This window comes from Phascolarctos cinereus, unplaced genomic scaffold (assembly GCF_003287225.1).
Source record: "Phascolarctos cinereus isolate Bilbo 61053 unplaced genomic scaffold, phaCin_HiC Scaffold_4;HRSCAF=312, whole genome shotgun sequence".
Taxonomy (NCBI): Eukaryota; Metazoa; Chordata; class Mammalia; order Diprotodontia; family Phascolarctidae; genus Phascolarctos; species Phascolarctos cinereus.
This window is the reverse complement of record NW_027555847.1, coordinates 347741172-347758429: the sequence shown is the minus strand read 5'-3', so window position 1 is coordinate 347758429 and position 17258 is coordinate 347741172. Positions and strand designations below refer to the sequence as shown.

The 17258-nt window shown below is 38.6% G+C and overlaps 1 protein-coding gene across 2 annotated transcripts in view; it reads left to right on the top strand.

The window, feature by feature from the left end:
• Nucleotides 1–3932, top strand: part of NNT (nicotinamide nucleotide transhydrogenase) — a 132564-nt gene extending 128632 nt beyond the window's left edge. For both annotated transcript variants that reach the window (XM_020996674.2, XM_020996667.1), the window contains exon 22: nucleotides 1487–3932. In XM_020996674.2, coding sequence (XP_020852333.1) covers nucleotides 1487–1636 — 150 coding nt within the window. In that variant the 3' untranslated portion in view covers nucleotides 1637–3932. The remainder of the gene's footprint in view (nucleotides 1–1486) is intronic.
• The last annotated feature ends 13326 nt before the right edge of the window (nucleotides 3933–17258 follow it).

Here is a 17258-nt window from a genome sequence, read left to right as displayed (position 1 = left end):
TGTAGATGCAACTCAGGTGTGTATCTCTGGCTGTGAGTACAACCGAGTATGAGAAAGTGGATAGAACAGTGTAAACCCGTCACTTCAGCTGGAAGAATAATTTAATACTATTTGACGATAACTGAATGAAATCCAGATTCAGTGCTTGGTGTAAATAACTAAGAACGATTGGATTCACTCTGTGACAGCAAATCAGTAATGTCATTTTCATATATGAAGGATAGAATGTATTTTCATCAGCTATTTTACAAAGGTTTAACTGTCATTGATAGACATTGTTTTACAGAAAAGTAATCTCCCCCCCCCCGCCCCAAATAAGCTGTATTTCAGTGAGTTTAATTTTACTCAAGTACATCATTTTCAAGGAGGCCAGTGAAGACAGCTTCTAGAAAGGTCAAAGCACTTAGCAGGTGTTTCTCCTTCCTGCGCCCCTGCCGCGCCACCCCCCCCCCCATGTGATCCTGATAGCAATGGGCATATTTTCGTAAATGGGATAAAAAAATTAAATTTATGTTTTTGCGAGATGCCTAAGTTAAAACAAAACAAAGGAAAACAAAAAATACCTTTGATTTAGAATAGCATTTGACTTCACTCTGAGGTCATGGTGTGGTGGAGAGTTGGTCTCAGAGCCAAGAAGACCTTGAATTCAAGTGTCACTTCTGACACAAAAAAGCTTGGTGACCTTGGGCAAGTTACTTAAACTTTCAATCTCCTGGCAACTCTCTAAGACTCTAAGTTGGAGAGAAGGTGCTGACCTGCATCAATAGAAGAAGTTTCCTTATCCAGGAATTCTCTGTGTTAGTAAAATTACAGGTCTGGACCCTAGCCATTCCCTGTGTCTTTTAAAAAATATGCTCTGTTTAGGAACTTGGTTACTGTTTGTGTTAAATAAATATAGATGATGTGAACACTTGCATGTCTTTGTTCAAAGTTTATTGCATCATTAGTTCGTAATTGAATGTCTCCTGGGGGGTGGGGGAGAGCAGTATAACTTTCTACTTGGTACTGTAAGTCAGTGTCTAGTTTCTTGAGAATTATATGTCCGAAAACTACAGAAAGTATGCTCATTTTACAAAAAAGTGACAATTAACAGCAGCCAAGGCTATCCAGATTGGCCCATTAGGCTTGCATCATGTCATATATGTATGGTTATTGTGTTACACCTATAGCATATAAAATTAGAGTTCATCTTCCCTGTTCATTTTATTTTTGTTGAAATACAGTGTTAGAATAACTGTTTCTTTTCTTTCTGAGAGGTAGAATCTGTCCCTAGAGGTCTTTTATATTGGAAGATTTTGACAGTTTGAGATCTAGTGACTAAAAGGTTGAATTAGGAATTCTACCCTACCTTCCCTCTCAATTAGATGTACCCTGAAAATTTTTAATAGATGCTCATGTGCTCGCTAGCCCAAAAATATTTTGATGTCTTAATATTAAAGGAATGAGTGGCCCACATTATTAAAATAATAATAAATTTGTGTTTCAGGTAATTGTTATGAAGAGGTCGCTGGGAGTTGGCTATGCCGCTGTGGACAACCCAATATTCTACAAACCCAACACTTCAATGCTTTTAGGGGATGCCAAGAAGACCTGCGATGCTCTACAGACAAAAGTTAGGGAATCCTACCCGAAGTAGATCTTAGGAGCCGTTGTTTAAAACGGTTTCTTCAACATTATGAACAGAAGAGTATCAGTAAGGTATAAATCATGTCTTTGAGAAAGACAAAACTCTGAAAAATATAAATGAAAAGGATAGATACCATTCAAATGTAGTGAATTGTCATAGTTTTTAAAAGGCGCATCAAAGATGCTGTATCTTTCTGTGCATATATTTGATATGATGAGTCAGAAGCATTTTATAAAAAGAGCATATCATCATTTTAGGTGAAATCCAGTTGAAGAATTTTTCCTCTTTTCACTTTTAATAGCCAACAATTTTTCAAGAACCAAAAATATGATGTTTTAGGAAACTTCTAAGTACATTAGAGTAAAAATAGGTCATGATGTAAACGTTGTATGCACCTGTATTATTCCAAATTTTTTTGTTAATCAAATGAGGATAATTTAAAGCTTTATATACTCTTCAGTTGTCCCCTTGATATTTAATCTGGTTTCAAATGAACAATATCAAACTTCATTTTTTCAGTCTGTTGTTTCAAACCCTGAGTTTTGGGGTTATTTTTGTATGATATACTCTTAATGGCTCAGCTAACCTCTTTGAAATTCTGGAAAACATTAGTTATTAGCTTTTGTATGTTTCACTGAAAGCTGTGTGTTGAGCCATGATGAAATGTACCAATTTGAAATCTGTTTTGCTTTTAAAATCTAACTTCCCTTATAATATTATAAGAACTCTTTGAGTTCATATGGTAGGTTTAGTTCAGGACTCAATTTATGTTGTGTAGGGCTATTTTATTTTTATTAAGTGCACTTGAGTGGAATTCAAATATTTGACTAGTAAAATAAATTTATCATGTTTGCATAATGATGTAGCAACTGTTTCTGGTGACAGAGGCGAAATACAGATAGTTCTACTTGTGTTAGAAAGCATTAACATCTGGGGAAGACATGCTACTGTGAAGTAAATGAGATTAATCCATCTTAACTGTTTATAAAAATGATTTTTCAAATCATTGTGTCGGGTTCTTGTGTGATTGATGCCATTTGAAAAAATACGAGCCCTTTTTTCACTACCTCTGCATTTATGCAAATACTAGTAAAAAGAAACTGAACTTACCTTTTTGAAGCAGAAATATAGATTGTTAATTGATCTGGTCTGCTATGCCAAAAGCTTCATATATTCTTTGACTTTGTGGCAAAAGTGTGCCCAAATACTAAAAGCATTTGTATAAACTTGGGATTAATTTCCCTCTACAGAATTCGGCTATCTTCTTCAGTTAACAATAGATATAGTCCATAAAATCATGGTGAAACAAAAACAAAAGATTTATTTTTTGTCATGTTTCACTTTGAAGGATTTATTTATTAGGTAAACGGCTTATGTTTCTATGTGCCTCATTAAGTTCGATGTTTTCTATGAATAGGAAGGTAACCTTTCCTTTGTATTTTAAGTAACAAATGCAATAGGCTAATGGATCACAACTCACTTTTAACTTCAGGGCTATATTTTGTCATGAAAGATTTATTTGAAAGAGTGAACAGTATTTTCTTCCTGATACTGTTTCAGTATGGTAGGGAGGTACAAATGGGAGGGCAGACACATTTATTCTTTGGAGATAGCTGCTACAGTCAGATTAAACTGAAAGCAGTCAGATTATACCCTGAATTATTATTATTATTATTTTAGTAGTCATTTTATAGTATCTGTTTAACAAATCTTAGTGAAATTTCCAGTGATCTCATGCTTTGGCTATTTGGCAAGTCTTTGTTGTACAAGTCCTGTTAAGTGAAATGAAAATTAAACTCAAAGTGATTTTTTTCTGATAGGTTCATTTTTGAGCATATTGCTTCTCTTGTTAATGTCCCCAAACTGGTGGTCTTATATTATGAATTACAATTATATTTTTTTAAATTCCAAAATCATTTTGTTTCCACATAAGAATATCGACATTAGTGGATATTCTTTTTTACCCTCTGTATTGTCTTAAATTTTGTAGTAGCAAAGCACTTGTGTGCTCGTACTGTTCACCACCATATATTTTTGCTTCTTGATCACTCATGGTGCATATCTTCCTCCCTCTCCTCCCTCCTCCACTTCATATTCTGACATTGAAAAAGAATGACAGTGCTTTATATCTTGCCATGCATCAGTAAGCAACCTAGGATATATGCTGACTTTCAAGAAGTCTTTAGCTTCTAGTATCCATGCATTCTTTGTGTTTTTCTTTTCTGCTGGAGTGGACTATTTGTTTTGAAATCAATCACCTTGCCAAATGGGTCTCCAAATGGTTTAATAAATAATGCCTAAAATATTTTGTGGATTTGATTATTTTTTTTTCTTCATGAATCTCTGTAGTCTGCTACAATATGAAACTCCTTTGCTAACATTAGCAATTTCTTCTCCCTGTTCAACAGATAGGAAAATTGGGTTAAGACATATTAGTTAATTGACTTGGTGATGAATCTAGAAATAGAGCCTTCAAGAATATAATCCCCATCAAAGCATATACTTACTTTTGTATGTGGGTAATTTTAGATATTGAATCACCTATACAATCTTCTATTAGGAAGCTTTAAGCTTCATCTCAATTTGTCCAAACTCATGAATGTTTTATCTATAGCAAATTTATCAAAACCCTTATGTTATATATGTAATCAATAAGCAACTTTTCCAATCCCTCAGACAACAAAGCTGATGCATTAAAGCATATTCATTTTGGAAAAATTGGGCAGTTCTGTTGTAAATCTAGGAAGAGTGCTTCAGGTAGTTAATTTATAGGCCTTGCCAGTATTTGAGAAGCTGTGCCAACAAATGTGATTGGGCTAGAAGGGTGAAAAAAATTCCTGTGCTCCAATAGTAGCAATTTGTATAACCCAGCTGCTCTTGAGATTTTTCAAGGAAAGAAGTATTAGGTTAATTAGTAAAGAAAAAATCTCTCTAAGGGAAGCTTTTTTTTTTTTACAGTCTTGCTTTAATAAAAGAGGCAGAAATTGTGATGTTTATGTTTAAGAAGCATTCAAGACCCCAGTGCTCAAACTATTATCACTTAAGTAACATCCAGACCAACCATATAGGGCTGTTTCCTATGGGGCTAAGGAACTGAACTTTTAAAGAGCTGCTCTTCCTGCCCCACATATCTAGAGGATCATTAATGCCTCACAGTGGTGCATTTTGTTTGCTCTGATACTGGAAGTGAAAATTTTGGGGTGGGAAAGAGAGTCTGGTAATCGAGGGGAAAGGAAGCCAATATTTGAAAGCGTAACAAAATGCTCAACTCTTGATTGGTTTATAGAACAACATGTAAAGAGTCAGGATTTTAGAATCAAAAGAGATGTTAGATGTCTCTTAGTTCAATTTTTTGCCCAAAATCATGAAATATCTGTAATATCCCTGATAAGTGATTGGCCTCTACTTGAAGACTTCCAGTGACAAAAGAACTCTTTTTTTCAGAAACAGCCCATTCCATTCTGGGGGCAGTTCTAAGAGTTAGCTCACTCCTATATGGAACTAAAATCTTTGTACCCATAATATCTGCCAATTGAGCCTATCCATTTCTGAAACCAGCATCTAATCCCTCACCTACGTGCTAGTCCTTCACATATTTGAGGATGGGAATGATGCCTCCCCTAAATACTCCTTAAACTTTCCCACGTGTTGTTATTTTAAGTCCCTTCACTCTCCTGGTGGCCCTCCTCAGGACCTATTCTAGCCTTTACACGCAAATACTCTCCATATGGTCTGTTTAGAACAGAGTGTGTTGGGACGCTTTTTTTTTTTTGATGTGAGGCAATTGGGGTTAAGTGACTTGCCCAGGGTTACACAACTAGTGAGTGTTATGTGTCTGAGGCCATATTTGGACTCAGGTCCTCCTGACTTCAGGGCTGGAGCTCTAAACACTGTGCCACCTAGCTGCCCCTGTGGTGAGACTCTTACCTCTCTCTTGCTGGGTACTGCTATTACTTAAGCCTGAGATTATATTAGGATTTTCTTTAATGCCCCAAAGGAAGATTATAGTATTTCTACTATATTCTAGGTTGCGGGGGATCAACATGAACAAAGGCCTGGAAATCTGGAGGGAAGGGGGAATGAAATAAGAGACACTAGCATGATTGAAGTGAGTAATTTCTTTGGGAAGTAGTGGGAAAAAAAGTTGGATGGGTAGGGGGAAGCCAGATTATGAAGAACCTGTAGAGTTCGGCAGATCTCTTTGGAGTTGAGGCTGTGGCTAACCAAGATAAAGATTTTTTTTAGAAGGCAAATAACATGATAAAAGAGCACTGAACTTCGAATCAGGAAAACTCAGTTTGAGTTGTTACACTTGATTGTGTGACCTGTTGTAAGTACCTTGACTTCTCTGCACCTCATGTTCCTCATCTATAAAATGGGATCAATAGCACGTACCTCACGATGTGGTTAGGCTCAAATGAATTATGTAGAGTTCCTTTCAAATCTTAAAGTATTACATAAACGTGAGCTAATAGGAAGATTAATCAGTAGGTAGAGTGTAGGATGGAGTAACAGGGGGAAATATAATAAAAGTAGGTAGTCAGGTAATCTACATTGCAGTTACTTAATTAGGGATGGGGTGATGAGGTCGTGGATAAGGGTGAAAGCCGTGGAAATGAAAAGAAATCTCACCCCCCACCTCCCCTCATTCGGGTTCAATTTATAACACATGTTGTGTTTATAGTTGAGGTATCCCAAAAGTCTTAGTGCATTTAAAATTACTAGAGTTCTAAAAGGCACAAGACTTTTGAGACACCTTGTATATCCAGTCCTAACCCCTCTCCTCACTTCGGTCACATATTTATGTCCTCTGCATGTCCTGGTAGTACCTCATACTCAATATATCCAAAACTCTGCCCCTCCCATCTCTCACAAACCTGCCCCTCCTTCTAATTTCCGTATTTCCATTGATGGCAAGATTATCCTTGGAGTAACTTTTGACAGTTTCCTTTTGGTTCTTCTTCTGTAACCTTTCTGGTATCTAACCCCTTCACTCCATTCCCAATAACACCTAACTAGCTTAGGCTCTTGTAACCTTTCACCTGGATTACTGTAGTAGTCTCTTAATTGATCTTTCTATTTTTTCACTAGGTGGCACAGCAGATAGATCACTGGGCTTGGGGTCAGGAACATTCACCTCCTCCTCACCAGCTATAAGTGTCTTTTCATAAAATTTTCCTAGAGCACCTTGTCTGGATCTCTACTTTTCCTCTCCTCTCACCCACCCCCATTATACCTTACCTTATATTATACCAAGGATGTGTTGGAGCCAGGCTCCAGTCTTTTAAGTTTTTGATGTGAACTTTTACATCTACATCTCAGAAATCAGCAAACCTACAAATCAGATTTATTATTTTGTTGATTGTCTAGGCTTAAAGTGGTGGAAAGAGTATTAATAATGCGGTTAAAGTCAAAAGTATATGTACTTTTTTTTTTTTAGGAAAGAGCCAGTTGGTAAATTTTACCAGCACATTATTACTTATTTGTGTATGTGGAATTCCTGTTCCCTGTTCACCACCCCCCACCGCTGGAGAAGGTAAACTCTTTGATGTCAGGGACTGTCAGTTTAACAGTCTTTGTATTCATGTGGTTTGCATAATGCCTTACAGGTGGCAGGTACTTAAATGTTTACTAAATTGAATTGAGAACACAAGTGAAAAGGTTTGTTTTAGTGAGGAGGGATACCTTCATCCAAAAAGAAAGGTTATAGGGAAAAACCAAAAGGACCTAATTAACTGATCCGTAAATTGTCACAAGTTACTCAAAGGATAATCTTGCCATCAATGAAATAAGGACGTTGGAAGGAGGGGCCTCCAGAGTTTTGGATGTATTGAGTACGAGGTACTACCAGGACATGTAGGTGACAAATTTGGGACTGAAGTCAAAGAGAGGAAAACAAGTGGAGTAGTGTCATATGGTGATGAAGTCCAGAATATAGCCATGCCAGTGTATGGTTGATGTGGAGAGAAAACAGTTATTGGAGTAAAAAGCAAGCAGATGTGAATTTGAGGTCTCTCAAATGCCTATAATCAAGGTATTGAAAGATGGTGTTGGAGCATGACGGAGAAGAAAAGGTGGGCCTGGTACTAAAACAGTTTTGAATAATGAAAGTTTGTCCTTGCTGGGGAGGGGACAGTAATAGACTTTAAATGGGAAGAAAAGATAGGATTATGGCTTTCTGGGATAGAAATGGCATTGAAGATTGAGATCAACCCTCTCTTCCTACCACTTACATGAGAAGAGTGGGAAACAAGATTTACACACATTAGAGTTGTTTGGGCTGTCTAAGATGAGCCAGCTTTTCACTAAGATGAGAAGAATTAATAATACCAAATCATCATTTTCTAGTTTTTACATTGCTAAAGTCATTGGGGAGCTGGAAAAAAAAATCAAGAAGGGCCATGTTGGAAGGAGTAATGAAAACTATTAGACATCATAGCAATGACATTGTTGGAACAGGACCATTCTCTAACTTTCTCCTTTTGCTATTTTTCCTTCCTGGAGGGGGTTAACAAAGCAGCAAAACTCTGTTCGTGTTAAGAATTGGTAAGCCAAATAGCCCTTCTTACCTCTACACCAGTTAATTTCTAGAATCACCACTCTAAAATCAATGAGTTGATTGGATTCACAGGGCAGATGATTAAATTCTCTCTCCTCCTCTAAAGAGGAAAAAGGAAATTCCAAAAGTGGCATATACAGAGAGAAAGGGGAGAAGAGCATATTGGGACATGATTGTGATAAAAAAAACCCATAGTATTAATGAGACCAAAAATGAAGTAAAGGATTTGTTGCTAGGCAAAGAATTAAAAAGAAATTAGCAAGATTTTTCACTATTTTACAAGATGAAAAAGGTTCTAATGCCCAGTTACATTCACCATGAGTTTAATATGCCTGGGGGTCATGTCGGAGTAGGCGATGCTGGTAGTGGTTGGGGGCACTTTAATCCAAACCTTTGCTAGAGTTTCCTCTCTGTCACCAGCTTAGGAGTTAATAATTTCTTGGTTTGCCCTGATAATTTCATCTGTCAAAAGGTGGAATAACCAGTGAGGGGAGCTATAGTCCCAGACCTGATTCTGACCAACAGGGACTGGTTGCTGAAGTAGTAGAAATGGTGGGAACCTTCAGGGAAAGTAGTCACTGCATTTTAGAATTTATTATAGAGAAGAGGAAAGCTAGCATTGTCTGGAGTTTATTCCAGATTTTGTAAGATCAGATTTAAAAAGCATTAAGAGAAACAATATATAGGATGTCATGGACTAAAAATGGTCATCATATCAATACTATTATTGCTTCTGGAAAGGGTGCTCAATACAATATTCATTCATTCATTCATTCATTCATTCATTCATTCATTCATTCATGGATTCATATGGAATTAGTCAAGCTAAGAGGAATCAGTAGTTGTTTACGAATTAAATCCTAAAAACACAAAGATAAATAGTTCCTATGAGAAGGAAAAGGGAGGTGTTTAAAGAAATCAATGTGGATACACAGGGACCTCAGCCTATTGAATTTTATAAAAACAAATGCACAAATGATGGAAGCAAGGGCAGGAAATGGAATGAATACAAAAACAAGACACACAATAAAATGGGGATATTCAGTCTTGGAGGGCCGTGGAAAAATAGATATCCAATATACTGGAAGAAACATTCTGGAAAGTAATTTGAAATCATGTTAAAAAGATGACTAATTAGCATTTGACTCAAGAAATCTGACTACTACACATGCATCCCCAAGAAGGTCAAAGATAGAAAGGTCCCAAATATACCAATATTTTTGTAGCAGCATTGTTTATATAATAGCAAAAACCTAAAAACAAGCTCGATGTCCACCAGTTGGGGAATGGCTAAACAAAATGTGCTACATGAATGTAAGAGAATATTAGTGTTGTAAGAAATGATGAATACAGAGAAGCATGGAAGACTTATTTGACCAGCTGCAGTGTAAAGTAAGCAGAATGGAAAAAAACCCATTACACACTGACTCTAGCAATGTGAATAAAAAAATAGAAACTGAATGTTTTATAATTCTAATGACCATGCTTGGCTTCAAGCAAGAGATGAAAAAAAAACATGCCTGCCTCCCTTTTTATCAAATATGAGGGATTAAGGTGGGGAACATTGCATATCCTGTCAGACTCAGTTAATACCTTTCTGAAGTGAAGTTTCCCTCTCCTCCCCCATTGTTATTCCTTGTTATGAGTGATGGCTAGGGAAGCGATATATTTGGGACAGTGAAGATACTATAGAAGACAAATGAGATCCGTAAAAAATTTAAAACGTGGGACATTGCCGTAGGAATGATGCCAGCAGCACTAACTTTTAATGAACTGAGTGTGGAGGAAAGCTAAGCAGAAGAAGTCATGCAAAATATATTTCCATATTAGTCATATTGTGAAAGAAAACAGACAAAAAATCCCGAGAAAAATAAAGTTTAAAAAAAAGTGTACTTTGATCTGCGTTCAGACTCCATCAGCTTTTTCTCCAGAGGTGGATATAATTTTTCGTCATGAGTCCTTCAGAATTTTCTTCGATTATTGTATTACTGAGAATAGCTAAGTCATTCACACTTGATCATTGTACAATACTGTTATTACTGTGTACAATGTTCTGGTTCTTCTCTTTTCACTTTGCATCAGTTCATGTAAGTCCAGGTTTTTCTGAAAGCATCTTGTTCATCATTTCTTATAGAATAATAGTATTCCATTACATCATATGCCCCAACTTGTTCAGCCATTCCTGAATTGATAGGTGTAATGTATATATAATATTAATAATATAGTATTAAAGCAAAAAACAAAACAAAACAAAACTAGTGGGATTTTAGGTTGATTTAGGAGCATAATGTCCTGTACTAGGGAGGTCATATAGTCTGGCTTGATTCTGCCCTGATCAAGCCATATCTGAAGTATTGTCTTCAGTCCCCAGAAACATGACTTAGGACACTAATGAGTGAGAAAATATTCAGAGAAGGTCACCATGATGGTGAAGGGCCTGGGGATCCTGCCATATAAGGATCAATTGAAGAATCTAAAGACATTTAGACTGAAGAAGAGTAGGCTAAAGAGAGACATGATATATCTTAAAGTGTTTAAAGGGTTGTCATATGAAGAAGCCATTAGATTTTTTCTGCTGGGCCCCAGAGGGCAGTACAAGGTACGATGAGTAGAAGTCATGTCAAATTTAGGTTTTGTCATGAAAAACTTCCTAATAGGCTGTAGAAAAGTGAGGTAGGCTGCCTCAGGAGGTAGTGGGGCAAATTCTCTAGTAGATACCTTCCAGAACAAGCTGGATGTCCATTTGTTGGGAATGACATGAAGTAGTTTTGTTTGGTATGGATAGAACTCAATGGCCTCTGACATCACTTTCAACTCTTAGCTTTTGTGATTCTGTGAACAGTTCTTGTTTCTTGTAACACTGTGTCATGTAAGGCAAGTAACACCAAGAGTCCAGAAGACAAATGAGAGAGTTTGGTATATAGTGATTAGATTAGTCAATTTGGAGTCAGAGGACCTCAGTTTGACTCACAGTTCTGCTATTTGTTCTACCTGTGTGACTTAGGGCAAGTCACGTCATTTCTCTGGTCCCTTGATTGACCCCACTTAACTGAAGACAGGAGTGTGTCTGTTGCAGGAGAAAGGAGTGATGTGGATAAACTGTTGTTGCTAAAATGTTGACCCTAGGGAGACTGGAATGCTTCTCCTGTTGTAGCCTGAAGAACCATTTTCCTCTTGTCAGCCCATGAAGGCTTGGTGGGAGCAGTTGAAGAAGGTGGAAGCATGCTTAATGAACCACGTTTTATATTTTTTATTGGTGGGGAGAGGGACACCCTATACTTGAGGGGCAGGGGAAAGACTAGGGAGAAAATGCAAGTAAATACAGCACCAGGATGAAGGTAGAGAGTAAAGGGAAAAGTATTCTCTTGAGCTATTCAGTTATGGTGGTATAGAAATATAAAGGTCAATAGTGAGTCTTGGAATTGTAGTTCTGGAAGATTTTAAATGAAATGTTGACAAACGAGAAATGCTGGAGTGGGAAGAATATGACAATGACATTTTGTGCTGGCATGTTTCTCCTTTTGTTACACATGATATTTGGGGGTGAAATTAATTTTAAAAAATGGGCTGTGGAGTAATTTTCACTGCAAAAGAAGTAGATGCCCCATTATTTAAGTCATTTAAAACCAAACTGGATGAAGCACAAGGAGATACATGATAATGCATAATCATTTACTGGTCTCTGGAGATCAGCTAAATGACCTAAGAAATCTGTTCCAATTAACTTTGCTGAGTTGTAGAGTTGTTTTTGTGAAATGCTATTTTTTTCCTCCTGTGAGGAACACAATGTACTCTGTCATCTAATTTCTATTAGTTCATCTCCAGGGCTTTGGTATTAAATCCATCGCCAACACTCGAAAAGAAACACTAATTCATATTTGGAGCTCCTCCTAAATAAAAAACCAAAGGTCAAAAGATAATTTTCAAGAACCACTAATTTTATCTTGTTAAGATCAGGCCTTAGAAATTATATTGTACTTTACTTTTTTGTATCACTGAATCAGAGAAACAAAGACCCTATTCTAGAAATTATTTCTGCCTATTTTGGAAAGACAACTGATCTCATTTTGTCATTGGGAAAATAGAAACACGAAAAGTCAACCAATCAGCCAATCAATAGACATTTAATTAAAGTCCCTATATCACCAGGCATTGGGGTAGGTTGGAGATACATAGAGAGTGAAACAGTCTCTGCCCTCAGGGAGTTTATAGTTTAGCTGGGGGATAATATAACATACATATGTAGATGCATAGAGATCATACACAAAGTAGATACAAGTTAACCTTTGGGACTAGAAAAAACCTCATTGATGAAGTGTATTTGAGGTCACCTTGTGAATCAGGAGTATATCCAGGAAAATGATTGTTATGTTTTTTCAGTTGGATATGATTTTTTGCTATTAATGACAACCCCCAGTAACTTGAATAAACTTCATAGTTTTGTTCTTAATGCATACATTTCCTTTTCCCTTAGAGTTGTGTTTCTTTCCTTCTTTCTTTCCTTCTTTCTTGCTTTCTTCTTCCTTCCTTCCTGCCTGCCTGCCTGCCTTCCTGCCTTTCTCAGCCAAAGACAAGGTTTATTAAAGATCTGCCATATTGGCCAGACTCTTAAGGAATTTAAGCATTTGTATCCTAATGCAAGCGGGCCAGATCTTAAGAATCTGAGCCCCTTAATGGAGGCCAGATGGACTTTATATACAGAAAGACTGTGGGAAGGCTAGGAGTGGCCAAGCACTCTGGGGTGACTGGAGGAGGAGGAGTCTATAGGAGGCTCTGGATGGAAGTGGCCAGTAAGGTGGGGGACTGTGAGGTAACAGAGTGCCAGGGACTTAGACCAGGTGGCCAAGGGAGAATGGAGCCTAGATAGGATTGTCTATGACTGGGGGCCCATAGGGAGGTAATACAATGGAGGGCTAGGCTAGGTTAAGGGTAACTGAGGATTGGGAGGTTGGGCATAGGCTGTATAAAGGCCAGTTGATAGGATTATAGCCTCAGGCTAATGCCAGAGATTTGGCCATGTGGGAAAGTTCCAGGGCTTTTCATTTTTGGAGTCCAGATCCCAAAGACATGGTCTTTTCCTTTTAGGGGGTTCAGATCCCATCCCCATCATAACGCCCTCAAACAAATGGGACCCAAGTTCTTTTGGGGTAAGGGGCGAAGGTCTTGGCTTCTGAAATTGCTTCCTGTTGGCGAGGGGCATAGAGCTGTCCCTGCCTAGAGGGGGTCTCAAAGAAGAGTTGACCAGAACGAAGCACAAGTTGTATCCAGGGGACGATTTGGGGGGGCATTGGCTGGTACCCGCTGTTTGCTACTAACTGTAGGTGAATGGTCTGAAGTCTGGAAGACAGAAATCTGACAGAAAAGACTGTAGGGCCCAGGTACAGGGAGAAGTAAAAGTGTAAGAGCCCCATTAAAATAATTTACATTTGACCTGCAGGATTATCTGATCTTGCTACTTTTTTGTAAAGTTTTAAATAACACTTTTGTAGGTAGAAGGTTTTCCACCCATGGGTTTAATAGTTACATAAATGAATTTGCCAAGACACTGACTTTCACTTCAATTATCACTGAAATTTTCCTCCCCAAACCAAACTGGGCATTTCTGACTTAATTTCAGTTGTTTGGGGGTATTGAGTGACTACACATTCAGGTCAAAACAGTAAGATCTCATACACTTCTATTGTGCTTATATCTTTTGCTGTCTATTTGCTGTGACTATAGAAATTTGCTATAAAAGGATAAAGCAGGGACAAGATTTAGGGCCCAAATATTTTTCAAATCCACCTCATAGCCAGACTCAGGAATCACATTCTCTCTGGGTAGCTTGTGGCATTTCTCTCAGATGGTGGATTATTGATTATCAATGGATTATTATAATCCATCAGACAACTCAAAATAAAATCATGTATGGTCCCATGAGCTTTTATCTTAAACAGCAAGTTTTATTAATCAGCTTAGGAAAACCTTTTCCTGGATTTACATCTCGAATTGAAATTTGTCCTGTAGTAAAAAGCCAATTGTTAGAGATTATTTCCCTATACTTGCAAATTCTCAGCAAGCCATAACCCAAACAAGCTTTTTGGCAAGTTTACACATTAAAACAATAACCAAGGGGCAGCTAGGTGGCATAGTGGATAGAGCTCTGGCCTTGGAGTCTGGAGGACCTGAGTTCAAATGTGACCTCAGACACTTGACACTTACTAGCTGTGCAACCTTGGGCAAGTGACTTAACCCTGATTGCCTTACCAAAAAGCAAAAACAAAAACAAAAACAAAAAAACCCAAAAGACCCAATAGCCAAATTGTTTTAGCTGTAACCAGATTATGAAAAGTTGCTTGACATAACTGATACAAAAAATTGACCAATTTGAAACATGAAACAAACCCATTAACAATCAGGTGACTTCAGTTTTGTTAAATGTATTTCCAAATTACTGTAGAGGGAGAATCAACATCTTATCATTTTCAGTTAAAATTACAACTTTAAAAGAGTGGGCTTACCCAAGTTCGGAGGCTAGCTTCTTTCCTTTGACTCACCCCCCTTCCCTTTCTCCCCATGGCTGAAGGGGGTTGAGGTGGGGTGGGGAGTGAGCAGGATGTGCTGAACCTGGGTGGTGCTTCCAGGCAAAGGTTTCCCCAAGGCCATTGCCAGCAGGGGTCTTACTGTAGCTGCTGCCCCTCCCCATTCCTTCCTTTCACTGGGTGGGGGAGGGTGAATTGGAAGGTAAGGGGAGGGGAAGGGTGAAACTCTCTTCTCCTATGAGAGGGGTTAACAAAGATACCCTCTTGACTCAAGGGAAGGGAGTGGGAGAAGGGAGTGACCAGGGTTGTAAGGAATTGTTTCAAAACTGCTTAACCTCCAGAATCTGCTAAGATGCTTTTAGTTGTTCTAACTTTTCCCTGTAAGATTCAGGGGTGTAGAGGGAAGGGAATAAGTAAGCCTCAGGGAACCAAAAAGCACCTGCAATTTTCCCAATTCTCTAGCACAGAGAGAATTGACAGAATTGGGCATATGCTTCTGGATAGGTCATCCATCCTTGTTTTCTGTGCTGTGGAAGGTGTACCTAGGTCCATGGCCTCAAATGGAACCAGTGGACTGAGAGCCTGAAAGCATCAAGCCAAGTGTGAGACAGCCTCGTAACTGTCTGCCAGAAAAGTACTTAGGTACTTGGAGAGCAACCCCAATTACAGGGCAAGAAAGAGGGGGGAGGTTTATATGCCTTCCATCTTGGCTGGAGAAGAGCTTGGGGTTAGGCAACTTTCCCATATGGACCACCAAAATGTTGAGGTTTAGGGGTATTGGGATCCCAAATCACAACACACAGGTCCTGCCAGAATGAATTTGACCCAAGCCTTCTTTCAGCCAAAGACAAAGTTTATTAAAATCTGCCATATTGGCCAGGCTATTAAGGAATCTAAGCATTTGTATCACTAATGCAAAAGGGCCAGATCTTAAGAATCTGAGTTGGAGTTGTGTTTCTTTGGAAGCTGGTCAGGAGGGAAGATTGTAGAGAGAAGATAAACAGCTTTGTCATTGCCATTACTGGAGAACAGAACAAAACAACCTGCTTGTCCCATCCAATGGATATCCAATGGAGACCAATGGTCTCCAAAATTTTTTGATTAGCTTATTTTCTTTACTATACAGACAAAGGTGAATAAAAGACTCATAAACTTACCTTAACAAATAAACTGTCACATTGATTGTACAAGAAAAGACAGTTTAGTGGGATTGTGGAGCACTTTCACATGCACCTTGGATCTGCACTGACCAACAACTCGGTGTCTGCATCTCCTGACCAGCCAGGGAATGACTTTGGCTTTGTTTAATCCTTTCTTTAGATCCAGTGGTTTGTTCCTCCTAGAGGTACTCTTCTCCTCTAAGAAGTAGTTGTAATTGAGGAAATAGCATCCCACTGGCCAGCTGGCACCTGACCAGAATTCTTGGTCCACAATGTCACCAACAAACTATAAATAAATGTCCATTTCTCAGAATTGCTGATTGTTGGCCTTTGCTCAGTGGAAAGCATAAGGTGTTGTTGTTCAGTTGTTTTTCAGTCAGGTCAGCCTCTTTGTGACCCTGTTTGGGGTTTTCTTGGCAAAGATACTGGAGTGGTTGGCTATTTCCTTCTCCAGCTCATTTTACAGATGAGGAAACTGAGGCAAAAATGGTTAAGTGACTTGCCCAGGGTCACACAGTTATTAAGTGTCAGAGGTCAGATTTGAACTCGGGAAGATGAGTCTTCCTGACTCCAAAGCCCAGCACTCTACTGTGCTACCTAGCTCCCCCAAAGCATAAGGTAGAGACCAGGAATTCTAGGTCATCTAGGCAAGCATGTGTTCCCACCACCAAGTGCTTCTGAGTAGGGGTGGAAAGAGAGGGTTGAGAAATCCCTGTCCACCACTCTTCACCTTGCTGGAAGTCCAAGGGAGATAAGGCAGGGGATGGGCCCAAAAGAGTTATTTCTCCAGCTCTTCTTAGAGACTACAGAAGGCTCCTCTACAATATGTCCTGTGGCCAATTATCTTTAACACAATCCTTTAATTATGTCAATTCTCAGGGAACAACCAGCAGCTGTTATGTCATTACAGCAAGGCACATGGGTCTCAACTTGAGGCTAGAGCTCATGACCAATATAAATGCCCCTTTCTGACAAAGATCCATATCTTGTAATTTCATCAAGGGAATTGTCAGGATTCAATTGATTAGGAGTCCCTGATCACCCCTCAACTTCAGTACATAATGCTAAAATCTACCTATTGAGCTCTATGATAGCTCTTGAACTCCAGAGCCACATCACCCACAGTCTTCTGGACACCACCTGGTAGTGCTGTGGACAGCTGAGACTCAGCATGTGCAAAACAGAACTTGTTATATTTTCTCCTAAACTCTCCTTTCCTCCAAACCTCCTTATTTCTTTCAAGGACAACACAACATCTCTAGTCACCAAGTTTTGCAACCTCAGAGGAATTCTTGACTCTTTCCCCACCCTCAGCCTCATATTTAATCAGTTGCCATGCCTGCATTTTTCTGCCTCCACAATATCTCTCCCATTTCACTCTGTTCTGTAAT